At 51.1% G+C, this 21,056-nt stretch overlaps 2 protein-coding genes across 10 annotated transcripts in view; one reads left to right on the top strand and one right to left on the bottom strand.

The window, feature by feature from the left end:
• Positions 1-3,753, top strand: part of APAF1 (apoptotic peptidase activating factor 1) — an 80,178-nt gene extending 76,425 nt beyond the window's left edge. Inside the window, exon 27 of the mRNA XM_079773901.1 lies at positions 3,503-3,753. Within this exon, the coding sequence (XP_079630027.1) occupies positions 3,503-3,523 (21 nt within the window). The 3' untranslated portion in view covers positions 3,524-3,753. The remainder of the gene's footprint in view (positions 1-3,502) is intronic.
• A 5,976-nt stretch (positions 3,754-9,729) lies between these two features.
• Positions 9,730-21,056, bottom strand: part of ANKS1B (ankyrin repeat and sterile alpha motif domain containing 1B) — a gene marked incomplete at its 5' end in the record, with an annotated part of 797,243 nt that continues 785,916 nt past the window's right edge. For 5 of the 9 annotated variants that reach the window (XM_079773890.1, XM_079773891.1, XM_079773894.1 and 2 more), the window contains 2 exons: positions 9,730-10,706; positions 14,442-14,609. In XM_079773890.1, coding sequence (XP_079630016.1) covers positions 10,596-10,706; positions 14,442-14,609 — 279 coding nt within the window. In that variant the 3' untranslated portion in view covers positions 9,730-10,595. The remainder of the gene's footprint in view (positions 10,707-14,441; positions 14,610-21,056) is intronic. The other 4 variants (XM_079773888.1, XM_079773889.1, XM_079773892.1 and 1 more) reach the window with 1 other exon arrangement.

Genomic DNA, 21,056 nt, shown 5'->3' with positions numbered 1-21,056 from the left:
GGGAATGCCGCTCAGCAGAAGCCGGGCTCATGGCTGGCAAGCTCAGTGGTGGTAATGGGAGCCTCTCCTGCCTCCGCTGCAGGTGGGCAGTAAGAAGCGAGGGGTCCCAGACTGCAAGAGGGTGCAGGCCAGGCTGAGGGACACCCCCCTCCAGTGCATGAATCTCGTGCACCAGGCCTCTAGTAGATAATAAGAAAACAAGAAGATATCAGCAGCTGTCTTACCTGTAAAATGCCTCTCAGGGTTGTTGTAAGGATTTAGTAAGGTAATGCTCATGAAGTATATATCTCGGAGCTTGGACCAGTGAACAATGCTTGCCATTATTTGGGTCCCATTATCTGCCTGGCAACAGGTCCCCAACTGCCACCTATGCATCAGTCCTGCCCCCTGCGTGATTTTTACCTCTTTAAAACCCTGGGCCTATTGTGTGCTCTCTTGTTTCCGTGGCTTTGTATACATTGCCCTCTCTTCCATACTGCCCCGCTTCCCCCTATTTTTTTCTTCTAATTCCTTCTTATTCTTCATACATTCTTTGAGATTACCTTTGTAGCGCCCTCTTTTCTCTTACATGACTTCTGTTGCCCCGTGTTGCTTACTTATTGGAGTCTTCCTTTAGGTCGGAAGCTCCGCGAAAGCCAGGTCTCTGTCTTTTATTTTTTTATTTCATTTTATTTATTTATTTTAAAATATATTTTATTGATTTTTTACAGAGAGGAAGGGAGAGGGATAGAGAGTTAGAAACATCGATGAGAGAGAAACATCGGTCAGCTGCCTCCTGCACACTCCCTACTGGGGATGTGCCAGCAACCAAGGTACATGCCCTTGACTGGAATCGAACCTGGGACCCTTCAGTCCGCAGGCCGATGCTCTATCCACTGAGCCAAACCAGTTAGGGCAGGTCTCTGTCTTTTATACCAGAGTCTCACACAATCCTGGCTCCCATCGGAGCCTCCATAAGTATCTGAATGATGGAAGCCCCTGCTGGCCCGCCCGCCCAGAGCACGTGCTGTGTTCTCTCTGCACTAGGGTACCACGGGGCTGTCAGATTAAGATGCAGCACGTCACCAGCATTTTCTTCACTTTCCCGGGTTAGTTTGACATTTTATTGGGAAGCAGCATTAGGGGAAAAGTAAAACATTTTTTGGATAGAAAAGATTTGCTTCCAAATTATATGAAATGAATAAACGTATCCCCAGAGTGTTTAGGTTGGCAAGTATGGCAATCTATGACTCAGCAAATGCTCTATGTTACCATAATTTACTTACTGACCTTTAGAAAAGGAGAAAATGGTTTTCTTACAATTCTTAATCTCCGAGGATAGTCACATGAATAGATTTTCTTGCCCATAGACCCTCTCCTTAAGACTACAGATGTATGGTTATTAACATTCCCGCCTTAGGAAATCAGCTGCTGTTGGGCTGTGAGTTTAACCACAGAATTGTTGTGTATTTGTGTGCACGTGCATAGAAGGGGCAGAAGGATTTGCATCAAACCTGGGACTCCTCAGAGACCGGGCCTTTGAAGTCATTTGGAATCAACAGTGACTGACTTCTGAATCAGATGATGTTGTGAGGAGACCGAAAGTTAGGACATTTTCATTTCAATTATGATTCAGGAAAATGAGTTGCTGTTATTCATTGTAAATTCACTCCTGAGGTCAGGCTCTCAGAACAGGGAATACTGCTTATCCCACAGAAGTGGAGAGAAAAACCTGCCTCTGCGATTTGCCATCACCCAGGGCTAGAATAAGAAACCAGAGAGAGCATTCCAAGCCCGGTGGTTCTGAGCAACAGATCAAACTGGGAAACACCCAGCAGGTGAGTGAAGACGCCTGCTTAGGACCCAGGTGGCTGCTCAGAGCTGGAGCAATGTTCACATTCATCCATGCAAATCTTCATCACCTCCCCACTCAGGGCACTGCCCAGCCCTCATTTTATTTTTAAAAAAATACATTTGTATTGATTTCAGAGAGGAAGGAGAGGGAGAGAAAGATAGAAACATCAAAGATGAGAGAGAATCATTGATCGGCTGCCTCCTGCACACCCCTCACTGGGGATTGAGCCTGGAACCCGAGCATGTGTGCTGACTGGGGACTGAACGGTGACCTCCTAGTTCATAGGTAGATGCTCTACCATTGAGCCACACTGGCTGGACCCGGCCCTTATTTTACCTTCACAGTGGTTACGAGTGGATCTGCAGACTATGCAGTTGCAGTTTATAGAGGAAGAACCACACCCCAGGCAGTTAATCAGTGTCAAAGCCAGGGCCAGAATACAAATCTGATTTTTTTTCTTTTTTCAAATACAAGTGCAAGTTTATTTAGAAAGTCACAGAGGTAGAAAAAGTGAGCCAGCTGGGTGCGTGGGCTCAGGAAACAAGTTACAGAGGCCCATAGAGCTTACTAGTAGGAGAGAGAGAGAGGATTTGTTCGTTATAGAAAGACCCAGACCACGGGGCTACAGGTTGAGTGTCCGTTGCAATTGGAAGTGGAATCCTCTTGGGGTCATGGACACCTGTGTAGGGGTTAGCTGGAGAATGCATTGGAGACCTCCTTCTCATCTTGGATTCATCTTCAGTTAGCAGTGCTTCTAAACCCTTCACCTTGGGTTTATTTGCCTGTGGATGAAAAAAAGTTCTAGGGAAAGTAACCTCACAGGGTGATCTGATTATAAATTCCTAACTGGGCAGGTCTGGTGGGCAGTCATGCCACAGGCATATAGCTTTTTAGCAAAAGGTTTATTTTTGCCGTAAGCAAGCCCTCTCCATTGCTTCTGTGCACCTAGGTTTCAAGAGAGCACATGATCTTAACTATCTTGTAATCCAGTCCCCATCTTGCTTTCTCCCACTCTCATGTACTCTTCCTTATGTTCCCTCCTTAATTTCAAATGCAAGCTGCAAAATAGTTATTCTCTGGAGCATTTGAGGCCTTGCTCCCCAGCATATGTTGTCAGTGTGGCTCAGAGAAACTCACAGGAAAATTCTCTACAGGTTTGGACGTTTCTTATGTCGACATGCCCCACTCTGTCAAGTAACTTTCTGAGACAATAATTCATTTTTAGGAGTAAGGAAGGAGGGGCTACTACTTTTTACAGGCCTTTTATGTGTCAGGCCCTGTATTGGACACTTTCACACATTTAAAACATTTTAATATTTTTTATTGATTTCAGAGAGGAAGGGAGAGGGAGAGAGCGAGATAGAAACGTCAATGAAGAGAGAGAATCATTGATTGGCTGCCTTCTGCATGCCTCCTACTTGGGATCGAGGCCAAAACCTGGGCATGTGCCCTGATCGGGAATTGAACTGCGAACTCCTGATTCATAGGTCAATGCTCAACCACTGAGCCACCACGGCTGGGCTTCCACGCGTTTAATTTTTACCCCCTATCTAGGGTTGGCCAGTGAGATGGAAGTGGAAATTCGTGGTGAAGCTTCCAGGAAAGCTTTTTTATATTTTGTTCGGGTGGCAGGAGCCCTTTGGTTCTGACCATCCTTTCTCCTGCCAGGAATGTGTGTGTGTTGGATGATGCTCCAGCAGCCATTCTGTGTTCATGAGGTGACCTTGCAGCTGGATGCTACATGTGAAGGACGGCATAGTAGAAATATTGAAGGAACTTGGGATTTTGATGCGATGGCGCTACCATTCCAGCCCTGTACCATCTCTGAAGTTGCTGTTACATTAGAAAAAAGCCTCTTCCTTTTTAAGAGACCATTAATTCTGATGTTTAGTTCCTGGTACTCCCGTAAACTAATGTGGCGTGTAAGACCAGTTCAGCAAATGTCAGTGAGCCTGCATTCCTCTCTCCTCCACCCCCTCCCCTCATCCAGACACACTGTTCCTCTTCTGATAAGTAACTGGACATCCAGCCGCGAGGCCGTTGAAACTGGGTGGATTTCTCAGAAAATCTCACACAAGTGATGCATGGACCACGCCCAGCCCACAGATGAGTTTTGTTTGGGCCACACTTTTTAAAACTCTGCATTTGTTGCCAGCATTTGAAAATCTGGCGATTTCGCATAAGAATCTCATTTATCAGACAGTCTGTTGACCCAGAGCCTTCCTTTCTGCCTGGCAAGAATCAGCAGGAACTGAGTAGCCGCCCCCGCCCCCCCCCCCCCCCCCCTGAGATGAGGCAGGTGCTCTGTGGGTCGCCATAGCCCTCCCTCCACTCCTGTTGCCTGGGTGGCCCTGAAGCCGTCCACATTTACCACCTCGCCCCTCCTCGCAGCCCACCTCCCCAGAAATGGCCTGCTGAAATGGGATTGCTGAATTTCCTGTGCCTGCCTTCTTTCCCAGTCTCCCCGAGTCATCTCCTAGCACATTAGGTTTTTTTGTGTTGTTTTTTATTTTGTCTCGGAAAACTGAGCATGCAGGTTTGAGACGTGGTGAGAAACCAGCTTCTCCAATGTCAGAAATCAGCTGGTTGTTCTTACGTGGAGGCATCTTGACTTCCCTCCTCAGGTGTCTTATTGACGAGAGGCAGTAAGAGGGGAGCTGCAGGAGCAGCTGTAGGGGTGCTCGATGGAGGCCACAGACTTGAGGCCAGCTCAGTGGAGCACGGATGGGACTGCTCTGCCCAGCTCTCATCCCAGGCCGAGAGCTGACGGGCTGTGAGCGCGACCCATCTCCGCTCACTCTCACTGTGGCGCTGAGATGACTCAGGTCTCCTAAATGGCAGGACTTGGAAGGTGCACGTTAGCTCCGCTGTGCTCATGGAGTCTGGTGTGCAACTCGCCTGCTCCTCAGCCGTCTGAGCCAAGCAATGGGTCAGCCTCAGCTGCTTGCCCAGCCGGTGTGGCTCAGTGGTTGAGCGTCGACCTATGAACCAGGAGGTCACAGTTCGATTCCCGGTCAGAGTATGTGCCCAGGTTGCAGGCTCGATCCCAGTGTGGGACGTGCAGGAGGCAGCCAATCAATGATTCTCTCTCATCATTGATGTTTCTCTCTCTCTCTCCCTCTCCCTTCCTCTCTCTGAAATAAATAAAAATATATTTAAAAAAACCTCAGCTGCCACCTTCAGCTGGGTGACCCCCCCTGGAGAATCTTGATTTCAGTCTGATGTATGTGTAAGTCTTTGCATCGCTGGTCATTACTCTTGGAATGCCTGTGCAGCTTTTACTATATAGGTCTCTGGGGTTTTGGAGAGGAAAACAAACATTGTGTTGGTGGTAATTTGTAGCTGTGATTTGTTAGGAGTTACACACAGAGTGCAGTATGCTGGGTGGGAATGATTGGCTCTGAGTACAGTGGCGCCACCCTGAGCTCAGAGTGAGTTTTGAGTGAGTACATTGGCTTGAGATGAAAACAGGAAACAGTAGAATTGGTGTTCCCCAGGTCAGCACCAAAGTCTTAGGATTAATCCCACCACCATAAGTAAGTTCTGGTTGCCCTGGCTGGTGTTGCTAGTGGTTAGAGCATTGGCCCTAGCAAAGAAGGGTCACAGGTTTGCTCCCGGTCAAGTGCACATACCTGGATTGTAGGTTCCATCCGGGGGCACATGCAGGAAGCAACCAATTGATGTTTCTCTCTCATATCGATGGCGCTCGCGCTCTCTCTCTCTCTCTCTCTCTCTCTCTCTCTCTCCTTCCCTCCCCCCCTCTGCCCTTCCACTCTCTCTAAAAATCAATGGGAAAAATATCCTCGGGTGAGGATTAACAACAACAAAAAAAGAAAGTTCTGATTTGCGGGTACCAAGGGAAGCTCACAGTGCACACGATGGTCGTTATTCGACAGGGCTAAGGCCATTCTCTGCCTATTCGGAGCTGGTTTTTGTGGGAAGCAGGACTCTGTCACCGGGGCAGGCCGATGCCTGGGTTCACCTGTGTGCTCCAACAGCAGTAAATGGATGTGGGGCCCAGGGGGGAGGGTACCTGATGGAGCACCGTGGTGCAGCGCCACTCTGCTGGCCTGTACTGGGCGCTTACCCAATCTTATGTTAAGAAAATGTGTTATACTTCGAGACAGCATGGAGGGACCTGGAGAGTATTATGCTAAGGGAAATAAGCCAGCATATGATCTCACTTATATGTGGAATCTAATGAACAAAATAAACTGATAAACAAAATAGATCCAGAGACATAGAAGCATAGAACAGACTGCGGAATCTCAGAGGGGAGGCGGGGGAGGGTAGTAGGAAGAAATCAAAGACCTTGTATGCATATATGCATAACCCATGGACACAGACAATAAGGTGGTGAAGGCCTGGGTGGGGGAAAGCAGGGGCAGGCTAGAAGGAGTCAATGGGGGAAAAAAAGGGGACATATTAATACTTTCAACAATAAAGATTTAATTTAAAAAATGTGTTATAACAGTCAGATCGCTTAATTTTCACAAGAAACATACTCAGTGAAGAGCTTGTGTAAAAAGAGAACTGAAAAACTTAATGTTTTAAAAAAAAGGCTTTATTCCATATAGCCTTCTGAACACGGTCATTATATTCCAATTCAGTGAAGAAGCAAGAACCCTGGAGGCTCACCCACTTATCAAATTTTCATTTCTTTTCAGAAATAGCTTAGACGCAATGTTATTTGGTCCAAGTGTGAATTTGTATTGATTTTGGGGGATTTGGCCAGGTGTTCTTTATCTAAGCCTGTCTCCCGCCCCATCACATCCAGACGTGCTATGCACCAGCAATATTCCCAAGTATTCCAACAAAAATCTGGTGTCTTGAGAAAAATCACTTCCATGACTTACTAATGAACTAACCAGGAATAATTTTCATAGGGTTCATTTACCCAAATTTGTCATAGAATATAATTTAAAAAGAAAAAATTAATGGAGTGATTGAATTGAAGTCCTTTTTGGAATAATAATAGCATTCAAGGATCCCCACGCCCATGGACATGACAATTGCTAACTTGTCAGATTTCCCCTTCAAGACAATTAGCTCAAATCCCTTCTTTAATACGTGGGGGCTCGCTCTCTGTTTGCCACTCAGATCCACTCCTCCCTGTTCCCGGTCCTGATTGGTGGCTCGAGGCTGCCCTGTGTAGACCATACCAGTGGGCCTCCACCCTCTGGCACCTGTGGGTTCAGGTAATGCAGAATGGGAGGTAGAGAGAGAGATCAGGATACATATATATTTTTATTGATTTCAGAGAGGAAGGGAGAGGGGGAGAGAGCATCATTGATTGGCTGCCTCCTGCACGCCTGCAACTGGGGATTGAGCCGCAACCCGGGCATGTGCCCTTGACTGGAATCAAACCTGGGACCCTTCAGTCTACAGGCTGACGTTCTATCCACTGAGCCAACTCGGTCAGGGATATACATATATTAATCCTCACCCGCTTAGAGAGAGAGAGAGAAACATCAATGTGAGAAACATACATTGATTGCCTTCCATACGTACCCAGTTCAGGGATGGAACCCGCAACCCAGGCACGTGCCCTGACAGGGAATTGATCCAGTAACCTTTCAGTACATAGGACAACACTCAACCAACTGAGAGCCACACCGGCCAGGGCTGAGATTAGAGTATTTTAATCCCGGCTCTCTTGCTGAGGGCCCCTGCACCAGGCCACGTTCCTCAACCTGTATACAGCCCCCTCCTCTCCCATTCCCTCTCAGGCCATCACCAGCTCAGGGACACTGCTCTACCCCCTCTGTTACCCTACAGGCTACCAACACCTATGTAAGTATTTTATTTATTAAACTCTTAAATGATCCTAATTGGAGTGTGCCATCTGCTTTGTGCTGGGGCCATAACTGATGCAAATAAGCATTTGATCCATGGAGACAACAAATAAAAGCAATACTGACCTTTGATTAGCAAAGATAAAGGGCCAAAGTAGCCCAGTTGAAGCATTACCATCTAAATTTACAGCCCAAACCTTCCTTCAGGAAACCTGCCCTTCTGCCTCTGTGAATGCCACCCCATCGCAGGATGGTTTTACTCTGGGATTCAAAGCCCTGGGCCTCTGCATGTCAGGGTGGTAGTGCCCCAAGATTGATTTGGCATGTATTTGGCAGAGTAACAGACTTGGATCCAGCAGTGGAGAGATCTGAAAGCCACAAGGTATGGAATGCGAACCATTGATCTTCCCAGTGTCTCTCTAACATGGCCCTATTACCACTCAATTCACAGCTGGCACATGCGTTTTAGGAAAAATGAAAGGATTGATGAATGTTGCTATGGAATGTTGGTGTCCCCTCAAAATTCACATGTTGAAGCCCTAATCCTCCAATGTGATGGTATTTGAAGATGGGCCTTTGGAAAATAATTAGGGTTAGATGGGGTCATAAGGGTGGGGCCCTCATGATGGCATTAGTGCCCTTGTAAGAAGAGACACCAGCAAGCTTGCTACTCCCCACCTGGGCTCACACACACACAGGTCATGTGAGCAAACAGCATGATGGTGGTCGCCTACAAGCCAAGATAAAGTGCCTCCTATGAAAACCACTGTGCGGGCTTGGACTTGACTTTGGACTTTCCAGCCTTCCAAACTGTAAGAAATTAAATGTGTTGGTTAAGCCCATCAGACTATGATATTTCATGATGGTAGCCTGAGCTAAGACAAACACGCAGATGCTTTAGCCAACCTGCCATCTATGTGATCCTATAAAAGTGACCCAGTTCGTGGTCACTTCCTCCTTTAGAAATTCCTGTTTTGGCAATTTCTCCTCACAGCCCACTTTAATATTTCAACAAAGACAATGGGGGCTTTTTGGCTGAAATTCAGCTGTGAAGGCCACTGTGTCTTTTCAGACGGGTTGAACTTGGAGATGAGCAGATTTTCTCCATTATTTTGCCAGTGTAAAGATCCCTTTGGCTCTGCACGCCGAGAGGGCTGGCCCCTCGGTTCCCTTCCTAAATGGAAGCAGGGAGTGCTCACAGAATGATGCCAGGCACCGGCGGCTGTACAATCTCCTTTTTATTCTGTGTGCTTTTTTATAGGATATAAATAATGACAAAAATTACAAAATTTATAACTGGAAGCCCAAGCATATTTACACGTATGTTTCTGTTTTGGCAAAGCTACTATTCACTTTGCTCCTATACAGTTTCCTTTTGGTACCATAGATGTGTTATTTTACTTTCCATTTGCTACATACATATCGACAGTGAATAGGCAAAATATGTACAAGGAACTGTTCAGTTCAAGTAATTTAATATTGTATTAAAATTCTTCCACACTGAACTGAAACCATATACATTTGTCAGTTTGAAATAAAATGTAGTTATCTTCCAAAACTCACCAACTGATGAATGTAACTGATATTCTCAGGTTTAAAATCATATTGGTTAATTTTTAAAAAAAGCAACATTAAGACAGTCCCACAATTTATCAATATCTCTATAATGAACTTCAAAATGATTCACAATATGATCAGTTAGAACAATATACATTAAAACGTTATTTTTTTCTATAATGATATTGGTACTGTATATAATTTGATTCTACATAAATATACATTATGGTATTTATCATACAAATACTCCACAGAGACATTAAAAAAAGTAAAATAGCTTAATGAAATGTAAGTAAATTTTATTTAATCAAATAGTAAGCAAACATTATTTATTTTTTCTGTTTCAAGAAAAGAGTTTTATTACTTTGGAATCTCTTCTTTTTTTTTTTGTATTTATTTTTTCTAGAAAACAAATTTTTGCAATAGAATTTTATTAACACCTTTCTCAAACAAGTTTTCCATGACAGAAATCTTGACAGCAGGAGCCCTAGATTTTTTTTTTTATCATGTTCTTTAAAACACTGTGAAGATTTAGAAAAGCAATCTCTGCAGGCTTATGGCTGCGTCAGCGCTTTGCGGGGGGACCCCCGTCTGCTTGCCCGAATCTCCTGCCCTGGGGAGAGTCGCCAGGGCCTTCCCACGCTCAGCCTGCCCTCTTGGTCGTAAGCAGTAGAAATTTAGTTACTTGACATGAAACCGGAAACATCCCTCACAGCTAACCTCGTCTGCTTATCAATGCATTAATGAAACATCTTTTTAGTAAAAATATTGAATACAAGACACATTTTCCTGTGCATAATAAATTTCTCTGCTTTAAATCATTCGTAAGTTTTGAATCAGTCCGGAGATGTGAAGGTTTCCTTTAGCCGACATCGTTGATGACATAAAAAACCACAGATATAGAAATTGGGAGGCAGGATTTCCTGGCCACTATGGAGGGTGGTTTTTGTTGCATGAAATGATGCTCAGTGATAGGATTTTACAGATGCTTTGTGGGGGCTGTTCTGATTCTACCTTTAAAACTGCGGACAGTGAAAAACCCAAGGTGTTTATACTTTTAGGCAGTATTAGAGATCCCCTGCACTTTTTTTTTTTTCAAAGATGTTTATCCCCAACGACATCAAAGCAAGTGGGGGGGTCAAGTCATTAGAAATACCTTGGGTGGTGACAGCGAGGGGAGTCGGGAGCCCGCGAAAATCTCAGCTCGTGCCCCTCAGGGTTTCGGTTGCGCTTTCTGTCCCTGGTGCAGAAAGAACGTCCCCAGAATGGCCAGCGGCCCTGCGCCTGTGACAAGGCCACACAAACCGAGCAGTCTTCCTCCGGGCCGGGTGGGAACGGAGGCGGGAAGGGAAGCCTGCTCCGGGCTGCTCGGCGTGCAAGGCACCACGAGGGCGGGAGGACGGTGAGTATCAGAAAATCGTGGTCTCATACTTGGTATTAATCCCCCTCTTGGCTTCCTGTCCCGGCTCCACAATCCACGGCAGATTGGCCAGAGTCTTTTGCTCAGAGGGGTCGATCTGCTTTGAGAGAGAAAGGCTGATGCCTGTTATGCGGTACCTGTACGGGGTGCGAGCACGCAACCTACCGCTACTCAGAGGCCAACACCGCCCCCCCCCCCCCCCCCCCCGCAGTCCCCGAGGGCTGCTGTCTGTGAGAATCAGTTATCGCTCTTTCGACCACATTTATTGCATATGGACCGTGTGCAAAAAGGCACCGGAGAAGGGACGGGGAATGAGATGCGGGCCTTGTTCTTGAAGGCACACGGTTGGGGAGCGGACAGGGCTACACTCAACACTGAGGAGTGAGACGGGAGGGGGGAGGGTGCTCTGTGGGCCCGCAGGAAAGGCACGGACCCCGCGTCAGGGAGCCAGGGGGACTTCCAGGAGGCGGTGACGCCACACCCACCCTGATTCTCAAGCCTCCAATGGTTTCCATCCCAGAATAAACCCCAAGTCCTCAAGGTGACCTGCAGGTGGCCCTGCCTGCCTCCCGTGCTTGGCTCCAGCCACACCTGCCCCCCTGCTGCTCCCCCAGCACTAAGCCCTCGCCAGGGGCCTCCATCTGCTCTGAGGGATGCTCCTCTCCAGACCCCTGCCTGCTTTACGTCCTAACGTCATTCCGGTGGCGGCTCGAACATCACCTCCTCACCATGGGCCCGTCCAGAACAGTGCCCCAGCTTGCTGCCTCTCCTCTTACTATTCTGTGTAATCCTTCACTACACACATCCTATCGCATCTATTTATTTGTCATGAAGACGGGGTTTTTGCCTCTTCTGTTCACTACTTAGAAAAGCTCCCGGCAACCCAGTTAGCAGTAGGCACATCACACATACTTGCTGAACAGGAACATGAAAAGGATGAGATAACGTCTAAATGGAGAGCTGAAGGAAAGCAAGCGTAGGTCTGGCCAAGGTAGGGGAGAGGGAACAGCATGGGCAAAGTCCCCGAGGGAAGGGAACGTGGCCCGTTTGGGGCTTGTAGTCAGTTCACAGCGGAGGAGATGAGACACCTGCAGGGGGAGGTGAGCAGCGCCAGGTCAGGCTGAGCTGGAGAATGGTTAAAGCCGGCCTCGCCCTGTGCATGCAAAGCCATGAGCTCTCAGGAGGGCCTGGGGCGAGTTCTTCACCAAACACAAAAGGGTGTTTCCCTGTCTGCCCCTGGCTCTGGCCCCTGGCTCCGGCCCCTGGCTCTGGCCCCTGGCTCTGCTCAGCAACCTGGGCAAGGGCGCCGCGGGGAGGCCTCTCCCCTTTCCCTTGCACAGTGAGCTTTGGACGCCGAGCGTCACCCCATTTACCAAGAGGTCACTGGTTGGGTTTATTAAAATGCTGCGGAGGTTGAGATCCATGCCCATCGCTTACCTTCCCACGTGATTTGGTTGCATCTCCACTAGGCTGTGGGAGCAGGTCACCTATTCTCAGGAATCTCGGATGATTTCTCACAATAAACGACTGGGGCCGAGGGACATGGAACACGGACACCAGGTGCAGGTGGGGGCCCTGAGGCCGTTAAAGCACACCAGTGCTGTCACGGTGTGTTTTCAGATTGCTCAGGGACGCCCCCAGACGGATTCCACGAGCCCACAGAGCGCCCAGTGCTCTTCCGGCAGAGTCTATGGGGACCAGGGGCGCCTGCCCAGAACTGATTTACAGCCCCCACGAGAATGCATAGACTACTCTAAGAGAAACCACAAAAGGGTCCTAAAGATTCCTGGATATGTCACTCATGTTTTTTGTAGGGGAAGAGAGACAATAAATCTCCACTTATAAATGCTACACAGAGTTAAGAGCCGGTGATAAGCGTGAGTGTGGCGAGCCTGCCCCAGGAAAAGCCCCCTCATGTAGCTGAGATCTGAATGACAGAGTCAGCCACGGGGAAGTCAGGGGGGCACGCGGCCAGGTGGGACAGAGGCCTTGGGTAGGACTGAGCTTTGCCTCCCAGGACCAGAAAGGCCTGAGCGTCAGAGAGGAGGACTGTGGGAAGTCAGGATTTAGGGAGCTGGGCAGTGGTGCCATGATCTGATCGATGGGTTTGTTATTTTTAATATTTTAAGAAGATTGTAGAGAGAGAGGAAGGGAGAGGGAGAGAGAGGAACATGGATAAGAGAGGAACATTGACCAGCTGCCTCTTGCACGCCCCCTGGGGATCAAGCCTGCTTGCAACCCAGGCATGTGCCCTGACCGGGAATCCAACCGGTGACCTCTTGGTAAATGGGGTGACGCTCAATCCACTGAGCCACACCTGCCGGGCTCTGATCTATGATTTGAGAAGATGACCCTAGGTGCCGTGTGGTGGCCGGGGGTCTGCTAGGAGGTGTACTCCCGTAGTTTTGGGGAGGAGCGGTGCTGGACCCTCCCGGGGTGAGAAGGGTGACAGGAAAGGAGAGGAGTGGGCAGATCCGAGACACGTTTTAGAGGCTGAGTGGACGGAAGCTGCTCATGGGCTGGACGCAGGCCTAGGGGAAGCCGGGAGTCCAGGGTGATGTCTAGATTTACTAGAAGCACCCTGGGGAATGGTTGTGTTGTTTATTGAGCTGGGAAAGATCATAAACAACCGCGAGGGGAAACCCACAATCCTGTCCTGGACATACCACGTTTCAGGTGTCTGTAAAATGCTGAAGAAACCTGACCCTGCGAGTCTGCCGTTCTGAGTTCTGGGAGTGTGTCAGGACCGGCCGGGAAGGGGAGGAGGGGCTGTGGAGGGAGGACCAGGGCATCAGGGGGCAGGGCGTGAAGGACAGGTTTTCAGAGGCGCCCAGTCCCTGGTGATGATCAGCGAGGCGGGCTGAGCACGGAGCGATGGCTGAGGGGGGTGGAGGTAAGGTCCCAGAGTGAGCTGGCAAGGAACACAGACAGAGGCCCCGGGCAGGACCGCCCCGGGGACATTGACGTTGCCAAGAATTGACAGGAGCAGAGACCAAAGAGATTGCCAACAAGAACCCACAAGGTCACAAAGGTTATCACAAGGTCACAAAGAGAGGTGCCTCCCCACAAACATCAGAAATCCTGCACCTCCCCCGGCACCCTGGGGCCCGGGGTTGGTGGGAGGGGAGAGAGTTACAGATGGAAGGACAGGCCTGCAGGGTCCCTGCCTTTCCAGGAGGCCAGACGGAGCAGAAGCCGGCGGGGAACATTCCAGCTCCTGGGTGTTGCTACTACCAGAGGAGGGCGCTCTGGAGGCAGCAAGTCTGTAAGACAGGGTGTCTGTGGAGCTCCTGGGAGGGCAGGGAGGAAGTTCCTGGAGGAAGGCAGAGGACGAGGAGGCGGGGCCAGGGGCCAGCCATCTAGACTTCCCCAAACCCCAAACTCAAAAGTCGGTGCAGCTCTGCTCTGACTGCCCACAGCCTGTGCATCCAGCTTCCTCTGGGCAGAGTCACCTTCACCCCGAACCTCTGCCAACCTCCCTACAGGCCAGGGGCTCGCGGAGGCTCCCACCCGGAGGCTCAGGGAACATTGTTCCCACCTGGGACCTTCAGGAAAGATTCTCAAGGACAGCGGCAGGGCCCAGCCCCTCCTGGCTGCCGGAGGAGACAGAGGGGGTGGCGTTTTCTCGGGAGCCCGCAGGTCCAGGCAGATGGTCCCCCCTGCTTTCCAGGAACGGGGCCGGGAGGATGGCAGACACGTGCCGGGAGGAGGCCACGGAAAAGGTGAAGAAAGGCAGGCCCCGAGTCTAACCGGCACCCCTTCCTGCAGGCGCCCAGGGAGCAGCCCCTCGCCCTCTGGTCCAGGTCTTCCCAGCATCTGCATCCTTTCTACTTACCACGGACTTGCGGATGCTGACGCGGGGCTTGGGGATGGGCTTGGAGGGTTTGTTTTCAAAGCTTTCTGGGAGCGTGGAGGAATGGCCCCCTTTCCTGGCCTGCAGGGCGAGCTGGTAAGCCACTTCAAACGCCTGTCCCAGCGTCAGGATGATTTCGTAGGCTAAATTCTGCAAGAGAAACCAGAACGCGTTCACGGTGGCGCCCTGCAGACTGGAGAAGTCCAGTGGCTGGGGAGCCTGTGGGGGTGAGCCAGCGGGGACCTTGAACTACTCCAGCTGCTGTGGCAGTGAGGATGCAAATGTGTGGACGAGGGGACACTCCGGGTCCGACTTAGGGTCTACACCAGGATTTAGTCCCTGATGCCAGGCACTTGCTTACAGCTGAGCTAAGGAGCCTACTTTACACTTCTCCCCGCCGGGAGCAGGCCCCTGCCCCCGCCCCCTCCCCCTGGCCCGGAGCCCACTCCATTCTGAGCCCCCGTGGGCAGCTGGCTTGCTCCCCAGGCCGGGGAAGGGCAGGGGCTCCCCTGGCCAGATGCCCGAGAGTGCCCAGCCGTGCCTGTGACAACCCCACACGCTCCACGGGAGGTGTTCCTCAGAAGTTTGGGTCTTTTTACCTCCAACATCTGCGATTCAGTGAACATCTCGGAAACACAATCAGAATCTAATTTAGGCGGAGGGAGAGGCGTTAGTCATGCTGGCGGGCGGCTCACAGTCCCAGCAGCGAGCTTGCCAGCGGAGCCAATTATCCATCTACTTCTCCAGGCGTTTGCTCTCCTGCGGGGGTCCACTCCATATTTTATCATCAAATCAGCAAGAGACAGGAGATTCTGTTAGGCCCCAGCTCCGCGCCAAGCCTGGCCGGGAGGAAGGCTCTTTCCTTCAGACCTTCAATCACCCCCTCCAGGCGACTTCCAGCTCCCCTTTCTCTCTGAATCTTTGATTTCTGCCTTCTCTTCTGAGAACAGCTCCACCCCGCCTTGTCTCACTGAGGAAACAGGACACGGTCGGACCCCAAAGAGGCAGGGTCTGGACTACACCCCCTGAGGCCACAGCCCATTCAAAGTAGGTGTCCACTGGTCACAGAGAGCAGTCTGTCTGTACCAAGTTTTCATCCTGATGAATGTCCCTGGACATCTGTCCATGGTTTTGCAAAACCACAGAAAGAGCGTTCTGCTTATGCGATCTACTCCCCCCTCCCCCTCCCCCTCCTCCCCCGTTCCCCCCAATTGAGCGCACAGAATAACTTAGTTCCCCTGAGTCTCAGGACTGTTAGGTGCTGATCCCACTTGATGGAGACGTAGTGGGCCATGCCGGATGGCTTTCAGAAGCCACGTGGAAGGGCCGTGGGTTTCTGGATCGACCAGATTTCCGACCAACGCCAGACTGACTCGGTCTTAGACCCGAACGGGAAAAACGCCTTTGAGCGTGAGAGTTCATTTGACAGAGAACGTCTTCTCCTTTGAGCTACCTGTTGGGAAACGCTGGCCCCACATGACAGGTGTGGGCTTCTTGGAGACAGTGCACCTCACGCAGCCAGCCGGGCACTTCCTGCAACGAACGCCGAGCCCGTTTGCCTCCAAGGATGAGTCAGACTGGAAAATTAGTAAGGCGCCCACAAATGATAGCGGAGGAGGGCTGAGCCCTCCCACTGCCTACACGCCTGGGCTCTGCAAGGCGGCCTGGGGCTGCTGACTTCTGTCGTCTCCGCAGGAAGTCGTGGGCTCTTGCACTTGGTCGTCTGCCATGGAGAGGGTGGAGGTCCAGCTGCCAGGGACACGTAGCAGACGTCTGTGCTCTGGGTCAGCAACTGAGGGGAAGCCGGCGATTCAGGGGATTGTACACCATCAGCTTTCAGATGCTGGGACAGCGAGCTCAGTGAGTGTGAACTCCTTTATCACTAACCGAAACGCAAGTTCCTCCAAGTGGGCGTTCCTGAAAGCTCTGGTGTCTTCACTTGGAAGCCCAAGATGCTCATCTGAGCAAGTGCGATTTTTCACAGGCCTATCACGGGGCGTGTGAAGGTTGTGAAAAGTGCTGGGTCAGAAGCTCTGCCCCTTCGTTTTTAATTAGTTCCTGGTGTTAGAAAGCTGCTCAAATAAAGGCACAGAGACCAGACCGTGGGGCGGAGGTTGCCTGCCAAATGGCCTCTCCTGGTTTGGCCTGCGTTGTCCCTGACGTCTTGCTTTCTGCTTTACTTCAGAATGCTGTGCAGAGTTCTTCTTTCATGATGATGTACCGGGTACAGGATATTGTTCCCTTTCCTATACTTCCTCACCTCCACGTGTGAGGTATAGATTCCGGAGGTCAGGGAGGGCCCACGGGTGCGCGGTGCAAGGAGCAGCGGGCGGCATGCTGGGTGCTGTGCCACCAACACGCCAGGGCCCTGAGCGGACACACTCCGACCCGGGGAGGCAGACTCATTTCTCCTGCTTCTCCTTAGTAACAGCCCCACCAGTTAAAAAGGGAAGAGAGCAGGAGACTCTACTGGGACGAGGCCAAAGATGATGTTGAAATATCCGAGAGGCGTAGGTGACACGCCCTGGCTTCCCCACCGATGCCTGCTGGCACTGACTAGCCCACTGACACTGCTTTCCAACACCAGGAACTCATTAAAAACCCGAAAGCCCAACTGGTCTGTGCTTGCAACATGCCGTCCTTGCCCCTGTGCGGAGGCCAGAGCCCGAGACTGTGCCTGGCACCCTGCAGCACCTAGCAGATGCCTACAGAATGAAGGAATGGCAGAATGACAAACCAGAATGGCAGAATAACACTACGAAGTTGTTCCTGTACGTAGTGTACCTACTACGCAGGGAGAACTCGGTGTCAGGCACGGTGCAGAGCACTACAATGATCTCATTTAAGTCTTACCATAAGCATCTGTGGTAGAATACCCTTATCCTTATTTTATAGATAAAAAAAATTGAAGCTCAGAGAGGTTAAGTGACTTGCCTGACATCACACAGCTAGAAGGCTACCGAGCTGTGGTATGAACCGATGTTTGTGACTCAGAGCCCGTGTTCTTAGCCCTCTCTGGGTGGTCACTGGCCTCCAGGCCGGCTGCCACATTCCCCGCTGAGGGCGCAGCTGCTCCTCCGCCTCCTAGAATCTGAATGGGCTTTACTGACTCCCACATAGCAGAATGCAGCAGGAATGACACGCTGGGCCTTTAAGATTAGATTGTAGGGCGCCTGGCAGCTTCCACGTGGGCCTCTGGGAACACTCGCTCTGAGGGCAACCAGCCGCAGGTAAGAGGTCTGAACGCCTGAGACTGCAACGCTGCGAGGATGTCCGAGCTGGCCGCGGGGAGGCTGCCTGGGGAGCAACAGCAGCCATCCCGGCCCAGGCTCCACACACTGAGGGGAGTCACCCTGGACACGGGAGCTGCAGGAGACGCCACATGGGGAGGACCTCAGGCTCAGACAGATGCCCCCCACTGAGCTGCCCCAGCACCTGCCGCCACCTGAGCCACCCCCGCGGAGGCCCCTGGTATTTTCGGGCAGAGCAGAGCAGAGCAGAACTGCCGTGTTCTGCCCAGATTCCCGACCCACGGAATTGTAAACATAATAAAATGGGTGTTGAAGCCTGGCTAGTGTGGCTCATTGGTTGAGCATCGACCTATGTATGAATCAGGAGATCATGATTGGATTCCTGGCCAGGACACATGCCCAGGTGGCGGGCTTGATCCCCAGCAGGGGGCGTGCAAGGGGCAGCTGGTCAATGATCCTCTCTCATCATTGATATTTCTCTCTCCTTCTCTCTTGCTCTCTGAAATCCATACAAATATATATTTTTTGAAAGGGTGTTGTTTTATGCCATCAACTTTTGGGGTGGTGTGTAAGCACCCACGGGTCACTGGAGCACCACGCAGTCCTGAAGAAGGCGTGTGGGACCCTCGTCCAGGCAGCGGGAGGAGGCGCCTCAGTCTCAGAGCTGGGGTGAACTGTGTGCGGCCACAGGAGGCCAATCCTGAGACTCGGCTCCAGCCCTGGCTGCAGGGAAGTGGCTGACGCCTCCACCCATCCTGGTCACAGGGCCCAGCAAACACTCAGGTGTCCCTTCCCACAGGCCACAAGCCACAGAGCCGGAGCAGGGCCCTTTAGGTGGCACAGTTGCCCTCTCATGTCTAGTTACTACCTCCCTCCCTTGGGCATAAATGCGAACTCACTAACCTCCCCTCTCTCAAATGCTGAGGCTCGGCTGTCTCCGGCCACGGCTCCCTCTGCCCCTCCTCGCTTATTGGAAAATTCCTGCGTTGGCATTTCCAGCGAGTCTCTTTCTAGATTCACACTTACTCTGGCAATTGGCCTTGAGTATTTTCTACCTTACATGGACCACCAAGGAAAGAAGGCGGCCCAGGAGTGTGTGTGTTTGGTTCGTGGGTGTTTGGTGTAGGTGTGGGCGGTGATGACTGGGAAGAGCAGGCGCTGAGCCTCAGTTTCCTTATCTTCAAACGGGGATCATGACATATGCAGTGCCTACCTCACTGGATTGTTCTGAGAATCACTCAGGGCAACAGTTACCTAATGACAATACCAGACAAGCTTCATTATTGACTGTGCTCTTCACGGACTCTCATTGAATCCCGACAGCTCGGTGCCATGGGCTATTATTGCTCCTGTTTTGCCAGTGGGATAATTAAGCTTAGGAAGGTGAAATAACTTGCTCATGAAGCACCTGGCCGAGCTGGGGTTGGAGTCCAGGAGTTCTGACAGGCCCTGCTCTTGGCCACTACAGCTTAGAACCATACTTAAGCTGAAAGACTTCTGCAATCGGTTAAAAAAAAAAAAAAGACCACTTGAAAACATTACACCCAGAAGCTCCAGGAGATCGATGCATCTGGGTTGGGGTAGGGTATGCGAGTTGCCTGGGTCTCACGTCAGGACCAGTGGAGAGGCAGCCAACAGCAAAGGGGTGACTGGACATGAGACACCAGCACAGGGATTCTCACCCTGCAGGCCCTACCTGAGGCAGCACTGTGTCCAGCAGAGGCTATGTAGGATGGAGGCAGGGAGACACGATTTAATGGGGACAATTGCCCCCCGAAGCGCTGACCTTCCCTCCCCCAACCAGGCACTTGAATCGGTGGATGAAGAATTGCTACAGTAGAGGAAGCTGAGGAGCCATCCTACTTTAAGGATAGATCCTGATTATAATCCACGAATGCAACCTTGTTTTTGATTTGCAAACTGGAGACTGTGTGGGCTGCTTGTGTTTGCCGAGGGCCCTTAAGGCAGCCAGGACTGCCGTTGAACATCCCCATGGCTGCGGGCTGAGCTGCTTCCCTATGTCAGGGCTCAGTCCCTGCAGCCTGGCCTGCAGTGAGGGCCCAGGAGGTGCTTGCTGAGTGATGCGGGGGCAGAAGAGGCTTATAGAGAGACAGAGAGATCCCCCCCACTTTGTCCTCCTGCGTCCTAGTCGTCCTAGTCGCAGGCTGTACCTGCTGTAGGCAGTTGGACAGACGTGAGCAGAGCAAGGACAATGGGCCAGGTACAGAAGGTCACCAGGGTGAAAAGCCCCGGCGGGGTGCCTAGCAATGGAAGATCAATTGTAAGGTGAGGCCTCGCCCCCAGGGTGACTTTTCCTCCCCTAGCAGATTGCTGGGCATGTGGTTTGGACCCCCTGGCCTTTCCTCCCTAGAGATAACACGTAGGCTTCAAGCTGTATTTCAGCTCCAGGCCGAGATAAGCAACGAAACCAGCCAAGGCTGAGGTCAGGACCAGCTGCATGGAATAGCGACCCCCCTGCCCTGGTGCCGGCCAATCAATACAGGGGAGGCCACCACCCTGCCAGGACACACCTGGAAAACTGCTGAATATCCTATGGAGAGCTTTCCCTGGGACCTTCCCCCCTAAAAATCTCCGCCCTTAAAGCCCTTAGGATGGAGGACCCGAGCTCTCCCTCCGGGACCACGGCCAGGCCTTTCCCTTTTCCTCCCCCTCCAGCCCCAGGCACTTCACCATTAGCTTCCTCACTCCCAAGCTCCAAGGGCCGTTCTTTTACTTCCATCACTTGTTTCCGAAGCCCATTTCTTCTAGGCATTACTTCTTCTACCTTTGTCATTTACCAAATAAGTGTCTTCTTACAGTCTGGGTCATGCTCTGAATTCTTTCCCAGTGAGAACCCAAGTACCGAGGCTGAGTTAGAAAAATCGCAGCAGACAGCAAAAACAGATCCAGAGACAGACCGTCAAACCTCGGAGGGAAGGTAGGGGAGGGTGGGGGTAAGGGGGAGAGATCAACCAAAGGACTTGTATGCATGCATATAAGCCTGACCAATGGACACAGACACCAGGGGGGTGAGGGCATGAGGGGAGGCGGGCAATGGGGGATAAGGACACATATGTGTCCTGTGGGGGCGTGGCTACAGTGTTTGGACAGGTTCAAGCCTCGGACTGATGAGAGGGCACAGTCCTCTCGTGGCCACGTGCAAGTCCCAGCTTGGAGGGCAGAGCCTCAGTTTGCCGACCACGGGCCTAAGTGATATAGGCTGCAAGTAAACAAAGCTTGATCAGGTGCATGTAATTGAGTAGGATCGACACTCTCGTGAATGTTGTAAACATCTTGACCACGCCCTGACTTTGCCTCGTGGCATCGGCTATAAAATAAAGACACG

This window comes from Cnephaeus nilssonii (genome assembly GCF_951640355.1).
Source record: "Cnephaeus nilssonii genome assembly, chromosome: 6".
NCBI lineage: Eukaryota > Metazoa > Chordata > Mammalia > Chiroptera > Vespertilionidae > Cnephaeus > Cnephaeus nilssonii.
The sequence above is the reverse complement of the archived record's forward strand: the minus strand, read 5'-3'. Positions and strand labels throughout refer to the sequence as shown.